The sequence below is a fragment of the Daphnia pulicaria genome, chromosome 2 (genome assembly GCF_021234035.1).
Source record: "Daphnia pulicaria isolate SC F1-1A chromosome 2, SC_F0-13Bv2, whole genome shotgun sequence".
Lineage (NCBI taxonomy): Eukaryota > Metazoa > Arthropoda > Branchiopoda > Diplostraca > Daphniidae > Daphnia > Daphnia pulicaria.
In genome coordinates this window covers 2,466,586-2,489,576 of record NC_060914.1, presented here as the reverse complement: position 1 = coordinate 2,489,576, position 22,991 = coordinate 2,466,586, and the positions used below count along the sequence as shown (strand labels likewise).

At 43.6% G+C, this 22,991-nt stretch overlaps 3 protein-coding genes across 6 annotated transcripts in view; 1 reads left to right on the top strand and 2 right to left on the bottom strand.

Annotated features, from left to right (window-relative positions):
- The window catches only part of LOC124326972, a 37,701-nt gene extending 14,814 nt beyond the window's left edge, over nucleotides 1–22,887 (bottom strand). For all 3 annotated transcript variants that reach the window (XM_046785710.1, XM_046785711.1, XM_046785712.1), the window contains exons 1-4: nucleotides 22,789–22,887; nucleotides 21,891–22,674; nucleotides 21,680–21,828; nucleotides 21,409–21,529 (exon numbers count right to left, since the gene is read on the bottom strand). In XM_046785710.1, the coding sequence (XP_046641666.1) occupies nucleotides 21,409–21,529; nucleotides 21,680–21,823 (265 nt within the window). In that variant the 5' untranslated portion in view covers nucleotides 21,824–21,828; nucleotides 21,891–22,674; nucleotides 22,789–22,887. The remainder of the gene's footprint in view (nucleotides 1–21,408; nucleotides 21,530–21,679; nucleotides 21,829–21,890; nucleotides 22,675–22,788) is intronic.
- The window catches only part of LOC124327110, a 271,197-nt gene that overhangs the window by 169,539 nt on the left and 78,667 nt on the right, over nucleotides 1–22,991 (bottom strand). The gene's annotated exons all lie outside the window — the stretch shown is intronic.
- On the top strand, nucleotides 1,579–21,349 carry LOC124327016 (platelet binding protein GspB-like). The gene is made up of 7 exons (XM_046785803.1): nucleotides 1,579–2,769; nucleotides 13,681–15,526; nucleotides 16,252–16,383; nucleotides 18,682–18,872; nucleotides 19,458–19,601; nucleotides 19,727–19,851; nucleotides 19,916–21,349. Exons 1-7 carry the CDS (start codon nucleotides 2,468–2,470, stop codon nucleotides 20,044–20,046), a joined length of 2,871 nt encoding a protein of 956 aa, XP_046641759.1. The 5' UTR covers nucleotides 1,579–2,467; the 3' UTR covers nucleotides 20,047–21,349.

Below are 22,991 nucleotides of genomic sequence, written 5' to 3'. Positions count from 1 at the left end.
AGGGAGGCTAAAATAATAAGAAAAAAAAACACGCTGAAATTTTTTTTCTTTTTTTTTTCGTGACTGGATAATCGACAAGACAACGAGGATAGTGAGAGGGAAAAAGAGACAAGTGAGAGAAATCACGCAGAAAAATAGATCTTTTCATGGACTTGGGTTGTCTTTGTTGTACTTGTACAGAAGTTTGAATGGAAAAAGGGTTGCCAGTCGGCAGCCAAAACAAACGAAAACAAAATCCCAGTCGACAGCTGGGCATTTTTTCGGTCGTCTGTTTAATTTTGGTTTGATCTTTTCTTTCTTTTTTGTGAATGCGCTACTACTCGAGATAATATTTCCTTGAACTATTTCCTAAGGGGAAGCGGCGGCGGTCTCGGGGTTGATAACACTTGCGCATATTACATATTACTAGTTATACTAGACTACTCTCTGATAAACTGGTTATTATTTATTGCATTGATGCAATAACGTGATTCTCCACCGCAGCAACAACAACAGCAACAGCAAAAAAAAAAATAACTTCTACAAAGAGATATCTAACAAACATGAGACCCCTTGTTTTGTTTTTTGGTTGTCGATAAAAAAAAATTTCAAAAAAATTTCATTTTAATTTCTTTTATAAACGGCTCGAGGGGGGGTAGCCGCCGATTCTCCTCTTCCTTTCGAAACGGGGCTTGGGTTCCTCGGCATGCATAATAGAATTATTAAAAAGGGGGAGATATTAAGAGCGATCGCGTGCTAAGAGGAATCAGGCAACCGTGAACGATATCGGATACAGTTCCAACGTGTAACGACGTCTTCTTCTTTACGATGATTGTGTTCGCCAGTTCAAAATCACGAAGAAGAAGGAGAGAAGGTTCTTCAAAAAAGAAAAAAGAGTGGGGGGCTATTTCAAAGTGAAAGTGTCGTTGTCGGCAGCGTTATGGAAAGTTTCGAACGTCGACGATGGCGAGCGACCGAGGAGGCGGCCTCTTTTCAATCAGACACGGGCTGACGAAAGAAAAAAAAGGCGACGCGCGCAGACTCGGGAGAAGAAAAAAAAAATCAAAAAAATCAAAAGTTTGACCCCAAACATTTTGTCTCTCTCTCGACGAGGGTGGAGAAATAAAGCCCCCTAAAGGTCTCACTCCCGCCAGCCTTCTGTAAAAAAATTCATTATTATCATATGGTAATTCCGAATTCGGCGATGATAACAAAAGAACCCTGAAATTCCACCCTCCGAAAAAAATATTTTTCATCCGCTGGAAGGAGAAGAACAAGAGCTAAGGGCGACATGATGTAAGACGAAGCTGATTCTAATGATGTGTGGGATCTTTTGTTTCTTTTGAGGGGAATTTCAGAATATCACGACGTCCCGATTTCAAGCAAAAAACATTTCGGATCGATGATTAGTCAGACAAGTAATGAGATTGCCAGCCAGGGCAGAGCAGTGGCGTGTAGTAGTAGTATTAACAGTCGTCGACTCCGGGCCAAGTCGACTAGCCGAGTCGACTCCAGTGGCAAGAAAAAAAGAAAAGAAAAAGAAGCCAAAGAGAGAGAGAGAAAGAGAGAGAAGGAGAGACTATACAAGGTAGGGGCCGGCACAGGTGGAAGCTCAGTTGTCGATCGACACGTGACCAACTTCCATCTCCGCTTTTCATTCCGGCAGCTCCCCTCGAAAAAGTCGAAACAAACTATTTGTTTTGTTTTTTTTTGTAACCGAATCTCAACTCTGAAAATCAAACGAATCAAATTCCCAGCAATTCCAATCGATATTCCCATTTCCAAACCCCCAAAAAATCCTTCCTCTTCCGGGAGGGTGGCTTTTTATTTGTTAAATTCTGTTCACAAATTTTCCGATTTGATTTCGATTCGAAAAAAAAAAATAATAATAGAATTTTCGACAGTGTTGCCCGTGTGAGTTGTGTGTGCTCTCATCTTCCAATTCCGTTTTGTCGTGAACGCGTCGCCCTAATTTTTCCGAGCCAGAAAAATTATTACGAGACATCGAGAAGGGGCCGATCGTCTTTTGAAAAAAAAAAAACAAAATAAAAAGAAACCGGAAGAAATGGATCATATGACACTGTCGTCGTCCAAATAGTCTGACACGTTCCTTTTTCTTCCTTCTTCTTCCAGCAGCAAAAAATACCACCCCTCCAACCATCCGTTTTCCGGTGTTTGTTTTGACCGTGTCTACATTTTTTTTTTCTTGTGTGCATCGGTGCGGGACGTGATTTCTGGGTCTGTCAAATGGACCCATGGACTTTTTGAGTGACCCAAAACAGCCAACTTGCCAACAACTCTTGTGATTTAGACTTTAAAACACCCTCAAAAGTCAATTGGTAAAACTTTTTTTTTTTTTAAATTGGCGAGAAAAATCACTGGCCAATCCAAAATCCGCGCCGAATTTGAAAAAATTTAAAAATCCACGAAATATCAAAGAAGAAGGAAAAACGAAGAAGGTGAAGACGACAAAAGTGCGACGACGAAGATGATGACCAAGTCCCGGTGGATGATGGCGGCAGGTCAGCGGCGGCCATTGAAGCCGCTGCTGTTCGTGCTGCCTCTGCTGGTTCTCTGGTTGTCCGTGTTGCCCGACTGCGCCCTGGCCGCCAAACGGAGCAACATGAACGCAGCGGGAGCTCATCACGGAGGAACCGGAGGAGTAGGAGGAGTAGGAGGATCGGCCGCTGGTGGCGGAGCATCGTCCAATCGGCCGAGAGCCGCCACCACAAAGACGACAACGACAACAACGACGACGACACCATCCAGCATCACGCCGGATGATTGGAGGTAAAACAAAAAGAAAAAAATGTTTGAAATTCTCTTTGACCTAGTGGTGAGATGGATAAATGCCGAGTCATTTTTATTTGATCAAACTCGGGGGAAAAAAAGAATAAAGAAAAGGTGGATAGTATTTAACATAGTGGCAAGTAGTAGCTAACCAACAACAACACAGAAAACCTTGAATCGAGTTTCTATCGAAAAGGGGCTCCCACCTTTTCTCTCTGTCTAACCAAATTTCACCATTTCCTTAAGAAATAAAAATATTAGACAAACACACACACACAGACAGACAGAAAAACCGGCCTTTTTAAAAAACCTTTCACCGATGGGAAATAAAAACAAAAAATAAAAACAGAAAAACCCCAACTGGGAAAATTGAACAATTTTCCCCCTGCAGGAAAAAGGTTTCGATTTCATGTTGTCTTTTAATTTCCGTTTCGAACGGGAATGAGCTACTACATCAGCAACTACCGCAACAACTTTGTGATTATTCGATACATTGAGCGATAGCTTGATGATGATTCCCCTATAGATTACGTTCACTTTACCCATCGCTAGTGAACTCCGGCTGGAGAAAAAACAAAAAAAAAAAAACTCTCTCTTTTATTTTTTCTTTGGGAGGGAAAGTTTGAAAATAAAATAAAACGCCCTGGAAAAAAATAAAATAAAACGAAGGTAAAAAAAAAAAAAAATCTCTGAAAATCGTTTCGCACTTAACGTCGGCGAAGAAGCGCAAAGTTATCAAATCCAATTTGTCAATAAGAAAGATAAAGGCTGGCCAGCCAGGCAAAAAAGAAAAAAAGAGATCATCATTTTCATTTTTTTTTTCCCTTTCCAGTTTTAACTTTTTGTTTTAAACTGGGCATTTGTGGAGTAGTAGGAGGAATGAAATTGTTTGACATTATCATATAAAATGCTTGAATGGAAAGCCAAACAACTGGACGGGAATGGAGACCGAAGAATCCAGTGTGTGTGTGTGTGTGTGTGTGTTGGCCAGCGCCAAGTGCCATTGACTGACCGAGTTAAACGACCAGGACAAACTAGCGGCAGGTGTGTGTGTGCGTTTGTGAACGAGTTTTTTTTTTCTTCTTTCTGTTTGTTTGGTTGCACACAAAAAGTCTATCTGTTTCTGATTTTAACATCAGACGAGGGGGGGGGGAAAGAAATGAAAGAAAAAGAAATGACGCGTCAAGTGGCCTGGAATCTAAAGCACTTGGTTTCTTTTTTTCTTCTTCTTCTTTTTTACTCACGAAACTCTCAAAACGCCAAAACGGACAACTCCATTTGACTTGCCACCCACACACACGTACGAGAGAGAGAGAGAGACGTCGGCAATCGCTCGAGAGTCACGATCTCATCGCAACGTAAGAAAACCACCACCAGCAGCACTACCACCACCACTACCAATTGGTGTGGCCTTAATAATCTCTCACTCTCTTTTCTATTTGGATCGACGACTCCTCTCTCTCTCTTATCATTTTCTTATTACAACCTGCCAGTTTTTTCTTGGCTGGGGCCCCTCTTATAACTACCACCTTCGGACAAAAGCGGCAGAGTTGAGAAATTATTTCATCCACATTTTTTTGGTGGGGTTGTTGTTGTGGCGGCGGCGGCTGCTGCTGCTGCTGCTGGTCGGGCCCGACCTTGCGCGCCAGCCGGCGGACAATGTCGACCGATCACTTTCGACGATGACGGAATCCACTCAGCCGCAAACGGTTCAACCCCCCCATCCAACCGAACAAAAAAAAAGAGTGACTCGCTTTCTATTAATATCGGCGTGATGATGGCGGGTGAGTGTCCGGTCGTCGGCGCAAAGTTCAGATTCAACCAAATCATTTTCCGCTGGTTCCCACGACATAAATTTCATTTTTTTAACCTAAAACAAAAAACAACTTGACGCTATTCAGAATAAAAATTGGATTTGTCTAGAAATCCAAAAATCCAGGGCATCCCAACACAATGACGCCACGTTCTCTCTCTCTCTGACTCTCTCAAGTAAGACAATTCGACTTGGTAACACAAGTGAATTGCGGATAATAAATCGGTCGGAGAGGAGAAAGAACGAGGGGGAAGCGAAAAGACGCAAGAAAAATTATGAAATGATACACAATAAAGAAAGACAATAAACCGCCGTCCATTCACGAACGTGCCCAAAGTCCAGTGGCGCAATCGACAACCTTTGAGGTTTGAAAGTTGCGCGCGGGGGCCGCGGTCGATTGACACGTAATGGGGTTGTTATTGTACTAAAGAGATGGGAAGCGGGAGATATAAAAAGGCGTGTCCTCTTGTCATGATTTGTCGTCATCCCCCAACAACCCCCCGCAGATTTTTATTTCCATAGGAAAAACAAAAACAAAAACAAAACAAAAATGTGTCGTCGTCGTCGTTTTCTTTTTACACAACGGCGCCCGAGAGGTCGACGTCGCCGACCGAAAGTCAATGATGGGCGCGGTCGGGATTTTCTTTTTTCTCAATTGGTTTTGTGTGTGTGTGTGTGTGTGTCGGCGCGAACGCGTGTCACGCCAAGTTCCCCCTGGGAAAAATCGTGTGGTCGAATGAGGGGGGAAGAAAGAAAAAAATGAAACAACAACAACAACGAGAATAGTCACACAAACGACTCCGAAAGTTCAAAAAAACAAATGAAGGCGGTACAGAAACGAATAGTTGAACAGAGAGAAGAAAAAAAAAGAGAGTGAAAGTTGCGATTACAACCACCTCCTTCAAGGAGGGGGGAGGAGGGCAAATTGCCGTGAAAAAAAAAGGAGAATTGAATTACACATTTTTTTGTTTCGTTCATTTTTGATGGAACGGGCACACACACACTCGACCGAGAGATGGAAAGCCAACCAAGTGGAGAGACCAACACAGTCCATTTTGTAAAATTTTGATTTGAAAGGAATTTTTTGTGTCCCTTTTGGAAATTGCCGGCCAACGATAGCCCATGAAATATTGGGCTCCACCCTTATTTTTCTTTCTTTTAAACACACACGCAACGGCATTTGTAGTTCTGGGGCAAAACCGCATCGGCTGCGGGTGATTCGAAAATTGTCTTTCATAAGAAATCGATTCCATTTGTGTCTGCCTCAATTTTTCCTTTGAAATTTGTAACTCGAAACTTTCGCGCCGTTCATCAAAAAAGTGAAATTCCCACCCAACCAAAAATAAAGAAACAAATTCCTCGATCGAAAAAAAAAATGTTGTTGTACGGATGTCAACTCCTTTGGATTTCAAATATAAAAAAAGAAAAAAAAGGAACACAACAAGATGACAAAGTAGGGCCTTGCTTTACTATATGTTCACGATACACACACACACAAAAAAAAAACAAGTAAGAAAAAAAGGTCGGCGTTGTATGTGTGTTCGTGTTGGATTCCAACTGATATTTCAAATCATCAACTGTATATGCGCGGACACACGTTCGGGAATAAATAAATAAAAGAAAAAAAAAACTTTTTTTCCATTCCGAAGTGCCGACGCCCTGCGGGAGGAGATAAAAAAAAGAAGAAGAGACATTCTTTCACAACCCCGTGATGATATTTGTCATCGTTGTCATCGCCTTTGTATTAACACACGAAGAAAAAGTCTTCAAAATTCAAATCGATCCGAAAAGAAGAAGGAAAAAAAAAAAATAAATAAACATTTCGATTTTTTGAACCGAACCGAGAGGAAGAAACCTGTTGGCCGCTCTTCTCCGCGGGAGCCGTCAGCCAATCAAAGAAAAGACTTTTTGGGTTGCCCGTCACTAGAAATTTTATTTTATTTATTTATTTATCTTTTTCCCTTTAAATTTAATTTGTTTTTAGTTTATTTTATTTCTTATTTTGAAATTCGAAACGGCTTCCTTTTTTTCGGCCGGTGCGCGCCTGGCCCTCCCGATAAGTCGTGGAGAAAGAAGGAAAAAAAAAAAATAAATAAAATAAGAGATGGAAATTGTTTGGTTTCTTTTGTTTCACGTCACGCAACAACAGCGAAAAAAAAAAAAAAAAAAAAAAAAATAAGGAAGAAAATGTGTGTTCGTGAGTGCGTGTGTCGTCCCCCCCCCCCCCCCCCCCCCGACGATATGATGGACATCTTTTCTAACTCGATGGGTTGAGCCCTACTCAGAAGGCCCCGTATTAGTCGGGAGGGGGGGAAACACATTGCAACTACTCCGCTGGCTGCCAATCATCGAACCACTTTGATTCCAACTCTCGTCGTTATCCAACGCGATTCAGTCGATTTAGATAGTCGGTTCATTCCACTTCTCCAGTCGATAATGTGGGGGAGAAACGACTATATACAATTTTGGAAAAAATGTTACACACAACGAACCCCTATGAGAACTGGCAGCTGATTTCCTTTCACCGGGATATTCCCAAATGATTATTCAACGGTCAAATTCGATAGTGGGTGTGTAACAGACGCGCAGAGTTATTTGGGTTTTTTTTTTTCTTCTTTCTTTCTGATTTGATTCTTTTCTAACTCCCGTGAGTCGGACTTGTGAGTTGTTGTCCCCTTTTTGCTCGATTTGGTCAAGTCACTCTTTTCTTTTTTTTTTCCTTCCTATTGAACCCCCCCCCCCCACCACCAACTCGTCTTCTCTATCCCGAATGTAGAGTCGTCGTTGCAGCTCTCCCTTCTCGTCTACACGTTCCTTCTTTTATTTTATTTTTTTTTTCTTTCAAGAAAACACACATATATAAATGTGTAACGTGACCCTCATCAATCCTCCACGTCCGGATTGGACTGTAATTCCGGAGCAGCACAAAACAATTCCTCCTGCTGCGTCGGAGAGACTTCTGTATGTCTGTCTGGTCTCTCTCTTCTCTTCTCTCTTCTCTCTTAGACACACACACGTTTGAAACTATTCCCCAATACGAAACGGTGATGAAAGAGAAGACGAAGAAGATGAAGAAGAAGAAGAAGAAGAGAAAGAAAAGGAATAAAAAAGAACGCTTTCTTTTTATGGTCGTAGCAACCATTTTCTCCCGACAGGTTTTTTTTTTCTTACCTTCTTCTTCTTCTTCTTCTTCTTCTTCTTCGTCTTCTCTTTTTACTTTTCAAACCCCCCCCCCCCCGAAAGAAAGAGAAGAAGAAGAAAAAGGGATTTTTCTCTTCTTCGATTATTGATCAAGTAGACACACACGATTGGGATAAGGCAATCATCCTGTCTATATGTGTGATTTTGATTCGATGGCCACAGAGAGAGAGATGAGCAACAAAGAGGAGCTTATCATTCCACAAGGAGCCAAGAGAGAAAGCTGCAACAACAACAGCACACTGCGCAAAAGAAATAAGGAAACGATACCGAGAGCCTCGCTTGGCCTTCTTTAATTCCATAGAAACTCGCCAAAAGTCAATTGAATCGACCATCCAAGATTTCGACTCGGAAACACATTTCCCTGCCAATCATCGCCCTTGAAAAAAAAAATAAGAAAAAGAGTGTGAACAAGGCGCATCTGATTTGTCACCGCCCAGCAGATAAACACCACACCGAAAACAGAACGAAAAATGGCAGACCCCCAAAAATCACCGGATTTTTTCGGGTTGTTTTGTTTTGTCTTGTTTTGTTGTTTAGTTGTTGAGTGGTGAAAGGTGAAGCAAAGCGATAAGACTGGACTCTTCTTCTTATTATTTTTCTTCTGTTGCTGTTTGTTTGTTACAAGGGGGCCGGGTCCCTTTGCTGGCTTCTTCGTGTGAATAAAAATGCCACCACCGACTGCGAGCGAAAGAACGAGAAAAGACGAATAATTTAGTTTTCGGTTCGTCAAGTTCCTGGATGGCGGCCAGCGAAAGAAGAAGAAGAAGAAAAAAAAACGCGCAACTTTTTTTTTTAGATTTTTTTTTTTTTTTCTTTTTTTGGGGAGGACTCCCCGCCTTTTTTCGGACGCGGATATGCATCGGCGAAAAAATACAACCACCCTACAGCCAGAGATACCCCACGACGCATGTGCCGTTGTCTGCTAACCTGGATAAATAAAAGGCCAGCTTCGCTCATTTCGGCTAGCTTGTTTTGTTGGTTTTTTTCCGCGCAATTTTCGTCGCTTAAAAAATTCGAAAATTTAAGCGGAAAAACAATTTTTTCAAATTGAAATCAAATGGCGCAAAAAAAAATTGTCGACGGAAGGGTAGAAGAAAAAATTGCGGATGCAGTCTGGCCGGGCAGAAAATTGGTTTCTGTCTTTTGATATTTGAGTTTTTCCGTTTCTTCTTTCAGCGGCGGCGGCACGGACCGAATTGGATATGAGCGAATCTCGTTACACTGACCTCATAACACAAAGGAGAGCCGAGAAGAGGAAAACGGAGAGAAAGAAAGAAAAGAAAGAAAGAACGAGCCCACAGAGAAAGAAGAGAGAGAGAGACTGCGGAACAGCTTTTGCGCTAGTGCTGGGCCCCCGGTATGCAAATGAATGGTCTCTCTCTCTCTCTCCCTTCTGTCGAGTCCCCCCTCCTTTTGCAAGAAAACACACACACAAGGTTCTTCTCTAAGCGTTGCAAAAGAAAAAAAAAAGAACCGCACACGCTGAAAAAAAAAAGAGAAACAAGTTCAATGGCCGGCCACAATCAGCCACACGACAGTCTCCAGTCTCTCTCTCCTGGAAGGGAGCGACTTCCATCATGGCACATATATTCTTGATGTGGCCCTTTTTTTTTCTTCTTCCTTTTAAATAAATAAATTTAAAAAAAAAAAAAAATGTCAAATGTCCAAATTTGCCTTCCACTTACGATAGGAGATGGGGCAATTAATCGATACCTAATTGATTTTTTGTTTTTCTTCCACAGAAAAAATAAAAATAAAAAAGAGAAACGAGAGCTATACAAAAAGGGATGGCTTGTGTGTGTGTGTGTGTGTGTGTGTTGAGAGTTTGTGTTTGATGGTCACGGGCGATTGTGTCAATCACTTAACAAGAGAAGCCCAAAAGAGCGACAAGAGAGAGAGAGAAAGGTCGTTTCGGGGTACACACACACATAGATATTATTGATTAAAAGGGAAAAAAATGCGCACATCAACCGGAGAAAGAGAGAGAATATGTCAAACACCATTTCGTTTGATTGACTCTATCTTGCGTGATTTTGTTTTTCTTTCTCTTTTCTTTTCTTTCAGAAATTTTTCTTTTCGCCCTCGAAAAAAATAAATAAAAATAAAAACAAAACAAAAACTCGACTGAAATGAAATGAGAGAGAAAGAGAAGTGAACTGGCAGAGCCCTGAAAGGGGCCGCTGCGTTGCAAATAGACGACACTGATGTCTGCGTGTGTGAGAACCCGTTGTCTACTACCGACGGACCATCTAAGGATTTCCCCCGCCATTGCCATTCCATCACACACACACACACACACACACAGCACAAACCGTCCGAGAGTCGAACGACGCCACTGCCGCCGCCGACGAGGCCATAAAGTGACGGTTGGCTTTCTTCTTCTTCTTCTTCTTCTTCTTCTTCTTCTTCCTCCTTTTCATTTTCTCCCAACGGAAAATAAAAATCAGCTGCTTTTTTTTTTCTTAAATAGAAGAAACGTGTTTCTTTTCTTTCAGCGCAACATTCAAATGGGCAAGTCGGCCAGCGTCAGCTATCAGCTAAACAACAGCAACAACAAGTTGTGTGTGTGTGTGTGGATATCTCATGTACGTTTTGGGTTGATGAGCTGCAGCGCTAGTTTTTTTTTTTTTTTTCTTTTCAATTATTAATTTATTTCGCTTCTACTTTTTTGTCGACCAGCGCGCGCGCAGAGTCTGTTGGGGTCTTGCGGGACTTGTCATATTTTCTCGGCGTGTTTTGTGTGTAGGTGCCGGCCGGCCCAGTGGCGGCTCGCGGGCGCCGATGACTAATTTTTCCCTTAAAAAGAAGAAAGAAGAGAAGAGAAGAGAAAGAAAAGGAATAAATGTTTGATTTTTTCGTTCTTTCTCCTTAGTGGACGAACAGGAAAAATATCTCCCGAGAAGAAGAAGAGAAAAAAAGAGACGGGACGGGAGAGAGACCACCCGTTGAGAGATCGAGTGATGGATATAACTGATATGTTGTGTAACCCCCCCGAATTCACCGTTCCCTCCATCTTGATCAAGAAAGAAAGAGAAAAGGCCAACCAGTCGCGAGTAGAGAGAGAGAAAAGAGGTGGCCGGCTATTTTCAGTCTACCCGTGCGTGTGTGTGTGTGTGTGGATTAGCGCAGATTTTCATTTTTATTTGGCGAAAAATGTTTGTGGCTGCTGGCCGAAAGGAGAAGAAGAAGAAGAAGAAGATTTCTCCACCTGATGACCTCTTCTTCCCTCCAACCAGCCACCTGCTATTATAAAGAGTGTCGGAGTGTGTGCAACAAGAAAAAAAAGAAAAAGAAGAAAAAAGAGAAACGGCAAATAAATAAATAAAAATGAAAATAACCTTACAGCCATAGGAGATTGGCCGCAGACTGTGCAGACGGCCAATTCTGGCCGCACCAAAAAAAAATAATAATAATAATAAACAAAAATTACAGAAAATATCGCGGACCGGATGTTCCTTTGAATAAAATGAAAAATAAAATAATTTTGGCGCAATGGAATAAAGAAGAAAAAAAACCAGGAAGGAGAGAAAAGTTATAACTGCGTAATAAAAGTAGCGCTCCGATCAATCGAATAATACAACAACAAAAAGAAGAAAAAGAAAAATTCACGAAAAAAAAGACAAGAGCCCATTTGTTTGTCCCATCTCATTTCCGTCCAGACCGTCGAAAAGGGCCAGGCCAGGCCAGCCCCTCCGACTCCCTTTAACACACACACACGCAACACACACGCTCACGATAGATAGCGATGACGTCACGAACCTCCCCAGACGAGTTCATTCCCCCCTATACAACACATGCACGGGATGGATGATGATGATTCCCACCTTTTATTTTCTTCTTCTTCTTTCCTTTTCCCAGTTGTATTCATCAACTTCTTCTTCTTTGGGTTTTTTCTTCGCCTCATCTGACCGAGTTGTTGGTCTCCCGGCACCGACCGTACAGTCGGCGGCCGTCGCCGGAGCAAAAAAAGAGGAGGGAATGAAGAGAGGGGGGTTCGTCCTCCACCTCCCTAACACGTCGCCCGTTTTCCCGAAGAAGAGTGGGTTATCAGGTTGAGGAGAAAAGACACGCACACACACACACACACACACCTACAGAGAATTTCTGCTAGCCCTTTTCGTCTTTTTCTTCTCGAAAACAACAAATAATTTTGGCCTTTTTCGCATCGTCACCTTCTGGAAAATGATCATCACGTTTTTATTTTTCCACCATTTTTGCCGGGCTATACGGGCGACATTGTGCGCGTAGAGAAGAAAAAAAAAAAAACTTTTTTCGAGACATTATAGACGAAAAGGGTTGTGTGTGTGTGTAGCATAATGGGAGTTAAAGGTACCGTACACAAACATACGTCCTACATTTCGTCACGACGCTGGCCCACCAGGAGGAGGATATCAATGCCCACAGCTCACACAAACACACACAACACGGCGAGTTTTGAATAGCAGATTTTTTTTTGGAGTTATTTGGTGTGTTATTTCAAATAGGCGCAAAAATAAACCGCACCGTCTGGGACGCACTGGTCCGGCAGGCAGGCAGGCGTCTGAGAAAGTGTGCGACAGACACGATGACGCCCTAACGTCACCAGTCGCCCCCTTGTCGTCCTCATTCATTTTTTCTTCTCCATTTGTGAATGGGACGGAATAATAATAATAAAAAAAATTGTTCAAATGGTGTGGAAGCGACAACACCATGTTTTCCAGTTGCCATGGCGACAACGACGCCATAGCGTCAAGAGAGATTAGGAATCTTTACGAGATAAAAAAAGAGAAAAAAAGGGAGTGGCCGGTTATTCGTGTGTCCTTAAACGGCCGAGAAAAATGTCGATACGATTAGCGCTCCCTAAACAACCGGGGGAAAAAAAGGATGGCCACCAAAATAAAAATTACTTTTTTTTTGTTTCCACCGCAGGGAGATAAAAATAAAAAGGAGAAAGAGAAGAGAGAAGATTCACCTGTGTCTTTTTTTGATTATCTCCTCGGTTACGTCACAATAAAAACCGACCAACAACAACAAGAACCCAACAACCCAAAAAACGTTTTCTAGGACCAATTTCTGTTTTTGGGGCGTTTTGGTTGTGTTTTTTTTTTATCGGGTTCCCCGCTAATTGATTGATCGCCCACCGATAGAAAAACCGCGCCGGAGGCAAATAGGATAAAAGCGAACGAAACGATCAAACTGTTCCGAAAATGGCGAGATGGATACTCAAATATAAATCAATGAATAGTACATGACGATGGCCAGAGAATATTGTCAGCTAGTTACGTCACCCCTCAAACTAGCACCAATAGTCAACAAACAAAAAACAACAAAAAATCCCGACCTATTTCGTTCGGAATTCACCCGTGTCGTGTCTTGCCTTGGCATAAAAATAAATCAAAAATTTTCAACAACAACAACAAAAAAAGTCGTCGTCAAGTGGGAAAACGAGAAGCAACATTTCAAATGGCACAAACGAATGAAATCAAAGAGAAAAAATTAAAAATAAACTTTCGAATAGGGGGGGGGGGGGGAGAAAAAACGGGAGAGAGGGCGGATCCGGTCCTTCCTCCCGAAATGATTATTGTGACAGAATCACGCGCCGTCGAGCGCCCGTTATGCTAATATTTGACTTGGCGGATAACAAATGAGGTGAAACATGAAACACTCCCGAAAGAAAAAGAGTTCCCACCTCCTTCCTCCCACCTGTTTCTTTGGGTTCTCACGATTCATCGTCACCCACCCCACCCCCTTTTTTTTTCCTTCCAACTTCTTCTCCTTCGTTCACGAATTGAAATTGACTGATTTTCTCTATGCCCCCTCGAGCGATTCCATTTGTCGAATTTCAAATTTGTTTCCGTTCCAAGTTGCGCGGAACTAATTTCTCGTCTGTTTGTTTGTTTGTTTTGCAATTGTTCCAGGGATCCGTACGTGTACAGCCTGTTCGAGATCACCCTGTCGGCCATCGATTCCAAACTGCGACGGGTCGACAGCCTGGAACGCAACATGGAAATGATGCTGGCCAAATTGAGCGAGAACACGGCCCGCTCCGACGCCATTCTGACTCAACTCAAAGTCATGGACGGCCGAATCAACCGGCTGTCGCCCGGATCATCGGCTGGCACCGCTTCCGGTGGCGCCACTGCAACAGGTGGTGGAGGAGGCAGCGCTGGAACCTCGTCCGGCTCGTCGTCTAGCGATCGCGAGTACAGCCTGGAGCCGCGCATCCTGGCCCTGGATGAAAAGGTCAGCCAGATCGGCTCCAAGCTCAACGTCCTGACCTACCAGTTGGACTCCAACAGCCTCTTGTGGGCCGGACTGGCCAATTACAACGAGACGGGCAGGGCCGGCTCGGACGACTACGTTTCGTCCAGCAGCGAGCAGGCCCGGGCCTACATTTCGGTGCCGCAAATCCGCGGGGACAAACTGATCGACCGGAGGGGATCCGACTGGAGCGCCAACGGCGAAGACACTCCGGAATCCATCCGCACGACCATGGCCAGCATGGACCGGCACCTCAAGATCCTGATCGAGCTCTTCTCCGAGCAGATGGACAAGATGATGAGCGCCGTGGCCGACGTCCGCACGGCCGTCATCAGCTCCAGCCCCGCCGATCCTTCGTCGTCGCTCCTTCTGACCGCCTCCTCCTCCGCCGCCGAGTCCCCGGTTCTCCTGTCCAGCGGCCGCTCCTCGTCGTCGGCCGTCAGCAACGCCAAACTCGACCAGCTCTACCAGAAAATGGCGCCACTGCTGGACGTCTCCGAGAAGATGGATCAGGTGTGGAACGTTTTGATCGGCGCCAAAAGTTCCGTCGACTCGCTGGTGCCCACCTCCGAGGCGCTCCTGTGGCAGACGCAGCGCCAGGAGCGGGCCCTGACCGACATCCACGCCGAATTGAACATTAAGACCAAGCAGATCATCGACAATTTGAATCTGCTCCAGCTGGGCAGAGAGCCGAGCCAACAACAGGGAGCCGTGCCGGGCATTTCCAGCAGCACCAGCACCTCCAGTACCTCCAGCACGACCAGCACCAGCACTCGGAGCACGGCTGGCACCAGCGGCGGAGGTGCCAGTTCGGCAGCAGGAGCCCCGAGCAATTTGACCAAACGATCCAAGAGCGACGCTCACGACGCCGGCCTCATCCTGGCCAACAAGCCGCAGGAATCGCAACAGGTGTCGGTCACGTTCAAGCAGACGGAAATCCCAACTAGCCGCGGGGTGGTCGGGTCTGGAGGCGTCGGAACCGCCGCCCAATCACTCATCCGAGCCCAGGAACTCTCGCCAGGGCCGGTGGTGGCGGCCGTTTTGGCAGCCGCCAAATCGTCGACGACGACGACGCCCCTGCCGCATTTACTTCCGCTTCCACCGCCCGAGGTGGTTCCCATTCCTTCCGACATTATGGACAGCGAATTCCTGCACGACGACCCGATCGTCGTCCTGACGGCCAACCAAACGTCGGCCGGCCTTAGTTCCTCGTCGTCGGGCGGTTCGGCCAAATCGGGCGAAGGCAAAAAAGCCCAGTCGTCGCAGCCGTCGACAGCGTCCGTTTCGGCGGCGGCGGCGGCTGTCATCGCCGCCGCGGCGACGGCCAACATCTCGTCGACGACGAGCCGCTCGGTTCTGCTGCAGCACATCGTTCCGGCCGGCCCTACCGAGCGCTCGCGCATCCCAAACAACTCCAACGTCATCTTCCCGTCGGTCAAGAACAAGCCGGGCTTCACCAACACGACATTCTTCTACGACTACACAACTCCGCAAAACATTCGGGTAAGAAGATGGAAAATAACCAAAAGCAAAAGTTGATGATTCAGCCGGCCGCCCATGTTTAGACATTGGGGGAAATCAATGATATATGTGTAACAAATCAAATCAAAAAGTAGAGAATTTAGCAGTGGCCGTCGTCGTCCAGTTAAGAGAAAGCTTGGACGAGATGCCGTACAAGGGTGGGCACGGGCCGTTATTATTTATAGACTTGAGCAGCAGCGGCGGCGGCGGCTGATGCGGTGGAATAAAGACTGAATCCACATCGGACGGGGGGTTCAAAGATTACGCAAAGAAGAGAGATGGCGTCATATCTCACTGGGCAGCAGCAGAAGAAGAAAAAAGAACGTAACGGCAAACGCCCAGAGGCCTTTTGCTGCCAGCCTATTAAACAAGTCAACACCCTCCAGTCTTCTTCTTCTTCTTTTCTTTTTCTTATTTTTTGAAAGAAGAAGAAGAAGAGACTGAAATGTAGGACAAGTCTTTTTGATGATAACATCATCCACACACAGTTTGTCTTCTTCCACCTTCAACAGTTGTGTGTGTGTTTCTCTTTCTTTCTTTTCTGGGACTTGATTGACAACTGGTTGCCCAGTCAAGTCAGTCCGCCGTGCAAATGTTGTCTGATTTATTAAAAAACAACAACAAAAATGAAATCCAACACTTGGAGAACTTGATTTCTGACCGTTTCTTATAACTTTTTTTTCTTTCCACCCCTGTCATATATGTAGGGCTACTCGTGCGCTGAATTGAAGGAGCAAGGACTGACCAAATCGGGCATCTATTACCTACTCATCCGCGGCACCAGCTTCTGGTACATCAAGGTCTACTGCGACATGGAGGCTGCCAATGGCGGTTGGACGGTAATGGATCATTTATTTATCTCTTTCTCTCTCTCTTTCTCGTGGATAGAAAAATCAAAGGGAAAAAAAGGAAAAAAAAAATATCAAAATGGGCCCGACCCACTTCCACAGATGAAGAGAACTTCATCAAGCGAAACAAGATCTATTGAATGTGTACATCGAAAAAGGGAAAGAAGAAGAAACAAACCAGTTTGGTGGTAAAATAAAAACAAAAAGGGGGGGGGGAGATCCTGCAGCAGCAGCAGCAGCACGAGGAGGTTCTTTTTTTTTTATTACCACACACAGTGAAGAAAAGAAAAGAAAAAGAAAAGATAGAAAAAAAAAGGGTTAGTGGAGTAGTGGAGTTTGGTGTGTGTGTGTGTGTACGAGCGTGAGCGTTGGACCGGTTCTTTTCTCCGCGACTGGAAGGTGCGGATCTCTCATCCATCAACACATATGGACGGAGGGAGGTGAGGGGGGGGAGAGTGGGTTGGTTGGGAGGTAGAGTCTCTAGCAGTGTCAGAAGTGTGTATACATATACAAGTATTGGTATTAGTAGTAGTAGTAAGTGGGCGGTGTGTGTGTGTGTGTGTAGAGTGGCAACAGTTGCCGACACAGAGAAAAGAAGAAGAAGAAAATGGTGGAGGAGAGAAAGGAAGACGACGCCAGAAGGTGGTGAGGAACTCTGCTGGATTTTTAAAAAACAAAAAACCGAAGGAAAAATGTTTCGAAAATGTTTTTCTGGTTGAAATTCCTGAACAGAACCGAGAGCTCTTCTTTCGACTATCTATTCCAAACAGGTGAGAGGAGTCTAAGGGTTGGGCTAATGACCCTCACGTCTCGTTTCACCAGACACAAGCGAATGAATGAAAAAAACTTGAAATTCTCTTCTTTGTCTTTTTCTTTTTGGGTTCCCAAAGTCCTTAGCGTTTGGAACGAGAGCAGCCAGCGTGAGCGTGTGTGTGTGTGTGTCCCCAAAGGAACACGAGATCAACATGACCGATATGTGCCCCGGTGTGTGTTGTTATTCCCTTATTCGAGTCGAGGGAATTACACTGGGAAAAAAGATAGAAAGAAAAAGAAAAGAAAAAAAAAGCTAACGGAGAAAAATCGAATCGGGTTCAGACGCATAGAGAGAAAAGGACGCCCATGTATGGAGAAAGTCTCTCTCTCTCTCTTTGAACATTTCTGGGCTCCCTCTTTCTTTCTCTCTCGACCGTTGCATTCAACATCTAGACACTGTACAGATGAATATCTCACTCACTCTAGAATAATAGGGAAGACACACATTTCTGCTCAGAACAACCCAAAAGAACTTGCAATTGATACAATTCAAAAAGGCGACTCTAGGAGAGAAACAAAAATTGAACAAACAACAACCAGACATGGAATATTCTTTTTCCTTTTTTTTTCTTTCCGATTGAGTAGGTCAGTCATTGTGTGGCGAGTTTCTTCGACTGGAAAGTTCACTCGGCGGGAAATGTGTGTGTGTGTTGCGTCGAGAGTCTATCTGCCCTTCCAATTAGATAGCCATTGATGCGATTCATCAATTTATCTCCATGACCGGTATTAAGTCACACACAAGACTCGTCAAAACATTCTCAAAAAGGGACGACGAGAGAAAGCTGATCATACTTTTCTCTTCTTCTTCTTCTTCTTCAAGAAATAAAAGAAGAAGGGGCGCTACTTGCCCATGCCACACACGCATCCACTCCGACCTGTCCCGGATTGGATTACCGTCTTTCCTTCTTTCTTTCGTTTCTTTTGATCATTGGAAACGATTAAGCCTTGATAAGAAGTAGTAGTAGTATTGAAACTCATCCACCGGTAGGGACCTTTGACACCTTTTCCGTCTCATTTCTTCCACCTGACATTTCATTTCGATACGGAAGCCGCTAGAGATATCAAATGGGTTTCCATCGACAACAACCAAAAGGACGCACACACGCTCCGTGATACGGCTGGCGCGTGTAGAGTCAAGAAATAAAGGGGGGAGGAAGTGTATATATAAGAAGGTGAGATCGTGGCGTTATAACCACACATATCGCGCAGAGTCATCGCCGACAAACAAAAGAAAAGGGAGAAGAAGAAGAAAAAAGGTTATCGTGTCGGGATATCGGCACGCGGGATATTTTTATTCTTCTTCAAAAGGATTCCTAACCGATAATATTTGATTGTGTGTTTTTTCGATTGTTGCTTTTGTGTGTGTTAAAGAGCGGTTCGAACTTGGATGGATCACTGATTTCACGATTTTGTCACGCGCCCAAAAAAAATGTTTGAAATCTGAAATCATATTATTGTTATTATTTTCGTTGTCAGGTGATTCAAAGGAGAGACGATTACGGCGGAGACAACCGAGAGAATTTCAACCGAGACTGGGACGATTACAAGAGCGGATTCGGCGATCCCGATCACGAATTCTGGCTGGGAAATGAAAACATTTACATGCTGACCAACGCTGAAGATTATTCGCTGCGAGTCGAACTGGAGGATTTCGAAGGCAACAAAAGGTAAAACCACAAATAAATATCCAAATCATTCAATCGGAAATGATTTCGGGAGTCAAAATTTAAATTTTTTTAAAAAAAAGGTAAGATAAGGAGGAATGGGGATATTGTCAGAAATATTTGGGATGAAAAATAGCCGCGCCCTGACCGAGACGCGTGCATCGTTCGAAACCAATTTCTAAAATAAAAAAAATCCCTCGAAAAAAAGAAAGAAATAAAAAACCGGAGAAAAACGAAATGAGCGCCGAATTTACATGGAGCGCCGGCCATCAGCGCTCTTCCCAGAGATTGCGTCATGTTTCAAACATTAACGGCATACGAAAGAGAAGGGACGAAAAAAGAAAGAAAGATGGCTGATTGAATATGGCAGATTTTCACTCGTCGACAACGACTGATAATCAGCTCGTTAAAATGTTAATTCATTCCAAACAAACAACAATAGACACAAGCCAGAGGCCCCGCATCGGGTGTCCCATTCTCGTCGGTGAAAGAAGAAGAAGTTTGTGTCGACAACTCAAAATTCTACCAAATCTTTTTTTCTTCCTCCCTTTTTAAACAACAATAAAACGATTTCATTTCTTGTCGCAGATACGCCGAATATTCAAGTTTCAAATTGTATTCGGAACGGGAACAGTACAAATTGGAGATTGGCGGATATACGGGCAACGCCGGAGACTCGCTCAACGATCCTTGGTACGGCTCCAACTTGAGTCCCTTCTCCACGTACAATCGGTAAAAATAAAAATAAATAAAAAATAGAAACAACTTTCTCTTATTGCGCGGCGCATCGGTCGTAAAAAAAACAAGCCGAGAGATACTAAATGTGTAAATCCGATTCAAAAATATTTAAAAAAAAGGGACAACGACCGATCCAGCCTCAACTGCGCCTCAATGCTCAAGGGCGGCTGGTGGTGGAAATCGTGCGGACGAGGACTCAACGGCATCTACCTGACGGACCCTCAAGATCTGACAGCCAGACAAGGTACAATTTCGTCAAATTTGTTTTCAATCGAATCTTTTTCATTCATTTGTTTGTTTCGATGTAGGGATCGTCTGGTTCCGCTGGCGCGGATGGGATTACACCCTCAAACGGGCCACGATGATGATCCGACCGCGACACTATGGCAAAGAGCCGTCGACCAACAATCCTCAAGACAAACCTACAGCGGCGGCATAATTGTCGCACGCCCGACCGAGATTTATTTGATTAAAAAAAAAGAAAATGGAATCCATCACAGATCTGAAACCCCCCAGACACTCCCACCCACTTCACAACTCGAAATTACAGTAAATGAAACCACACGCGTTTTATTCCGTCAACCAGTCATTTTTTGGTTCTTCTCAATACCAAAAAAAAAAAAACCTTTTTAGTTCCACACCACTCAATTCAAATTCCCCTTCAACAATCCACCGCCAGAGTAGCAGTATTAGTTGATACACACAGCCATTTTTCAAACTCAAACCAACAAGAAAAACTGATCAAGATGACGAAAAAGAATCGCGATCACGATAAACCCATAGCGATATTCCGTTTCTCTAGTGAACTCCCTTTCCCCTGTTTCAGCCACAGCTTTGTGAAAAGTGGTTAACTCGTTCAACACATCGAGGCTAAAGTTTCAAAAACAAAAAAAAACCCAAAAGAACAAAATCTTAAAAAATAACACCCGTACATATTAGACATATACACAACGCCCCCCCCAAAATGTCCAGAATGGACAGTAATCACGCTCCTTCTGGAGGAACTTATCGTGTAAATACCTATTATTTTTAAATAATATTTTTCTCCGAATCCTTCCCCTCTCCTCCTTACTGCCCAAAATACCGAAAAATGTTGTACACCTCCTCCCACCACCCCCCCTCAACACAATCACACACTGCCCTCCAACTTGCAGTTTATAGAAGAAAGAAAGAAGCCCACGATATTATTTTTTTCGAATTTTTTGAAACCAATTTTCTAATCTGTTCGTTTGTTCATGTTTTTTCTCTCAAAGTGAAAGAAATTCCCATCTCTGAAAAGCAAAAATGATAATTATTACTTTTTCAAATGCTGTCAACGACACACACCCCCATTCTTTCCGTTTCTCTCTCTCCGGTTTGTCTTATATTTCCATTCTTTCCATTTTGTGTTTTGACAATTCGCCCTATCCAGATTTTTTAGTTTGATTCCACGATTTTTCTCTTCCTTATTTAGTATGAAAAAGCCATGTAAAATGAGGTCTCTGTCTGTTTTTTTTTTTCTTCAAAAGTCTTCCCATTTTTTTTTACTCCATTCCATTCGTGCAAAACAACAACAACAAAAAATCCTGTAGCTGTTTAGTTCCACGGTAGAACGAAAACCTTCTTCCGTCCACATTCTCATCTCTGTCCAAATTTTCTCCTTCCTATCTCTCCCCCTATACCAAACGGGTGTTTGAAATCATGTGCTGGGCACTTTTTTTTGTGGAATCTTCCAGTTGATATATAATAAACATTATAATCTCTCCAAAAAGAAACATTTGGGGAAAGGAAACAAGAATATAGTGTGTGGGTCAGCACTCACCCATGGCTGGGTAGAAGACATCGTAGACAACCTTTCTGGCAGGGACTTCGGGCTTTTTCTTCTTGGCTTTGCAGGGAGACTTTGTGTAGGTGCCAAGGATCCGTTCATCTGTCTTTTGAATCTGGAGAAGTAAACAGAAAAATTACAAAATGTTGGCTACCAGGGAGGCCACCTGTTGGCCTGACTGAGAATCGTGAACAAGTGTCTCGTTATCAATTTACAAGGTAAGCATTTGCAACTGAATTGATAATGTCACATAATTCAATCATACATTCGATTTGAGCTGTTCAATTTCTTCCAGCAGCTGCAGAGCTTCATCTGCATAGAGATCATTAGCATTGGAATCTTTCCTTCTACTTCTCTCGTCTGATTTTTTCCCCAGAATGGTGGTACGGATTTCCAACCGACGAGGCATGATCCCTGAGCAACACAAGAAAACATTATTGCATCAACTTTAGGCTTGAATTTTAATTTGTAAATACCATTGAATGGGACTTCCCAGAAACTGCAGAGGAAAAGTTAAAATGGTTGGTTTGTTGGTTTTTTTTAAGTCAGATTGGCTTCACTAGATTGTCATCACTTAGAGAAACACACCCAAACAAGTTCATAACCACGAGAAATACGACCAACAGACCAAGAATCAGCATCGATTCCAGATAAAAACGTTATTAAAACCTCCACCACCCACAGGTGTATTGAGCCAAGAATATTAATTGGGCGGGAACCTGCACTTGCACACCATAATACACACAACAAACAAAACAATCGACAAAGCGGCGCGTAAAACTACCCGGTCGCACTCTGGCGGCCTTTTCGAATTGTTTTCTCGTCGTCGTCATGACGACGTGAAAACGTGGTGGTTGCCAAATTGGATTAAATCGAAACTAATCCTGCATAAATAATCATAGTCCACAATTTCAAAAGAAAGAAAAAAAGTCACGAGAACACACACTCAAAAAAATAGTAAAAGACAGAACTCGTTTATTCTGAAGCTATTACCCGGGTTATTAAAAAAAAGCAGATTAAAAAACTGATAAGACGTTTTTATATTTTTCGAACCGGTGATGCGGTTGTTGTTCCATCAACTTTTTTTTATATTATTTTATTTAAAAAAAAAAAAAAAGGTCCGGTGTGAGTTTTGTTATTTGTTTTTATTTCTTGATCGTGACGAGGTCGTGTGCTGCTGACGCCCGTTCGACTGAAAACGAACACTGGTTTTCTATGATAATTTCCAGCCATTCCTTTTAATCATGCTCTCTACTCTCTCTAGAGAAAAGAGAAGAGAAAAAAAAACTGTTAACGGGACGTATATATACAACACAGACGGGAAACACGTACACACAGCCGGAGAAGAAAAAAAGAAGAAGAAGTATAACGTACATTAACATTGCCTGAGGGAACAGCAGTCAGCGATCCGGTCGCCCGTGTCACACACACAACGGAAGAAGTTGCTAAAGCCAACAACCCACATGCTCTATCTCTCTTCAAACACACACACACAAAAAAAAGCAACGGGTCCTTTTGGCTGTGCATGAGAGTCGTGGAGCGAGTCGGCGACAGCTGAGAATCGTGAGCCGTTCTGC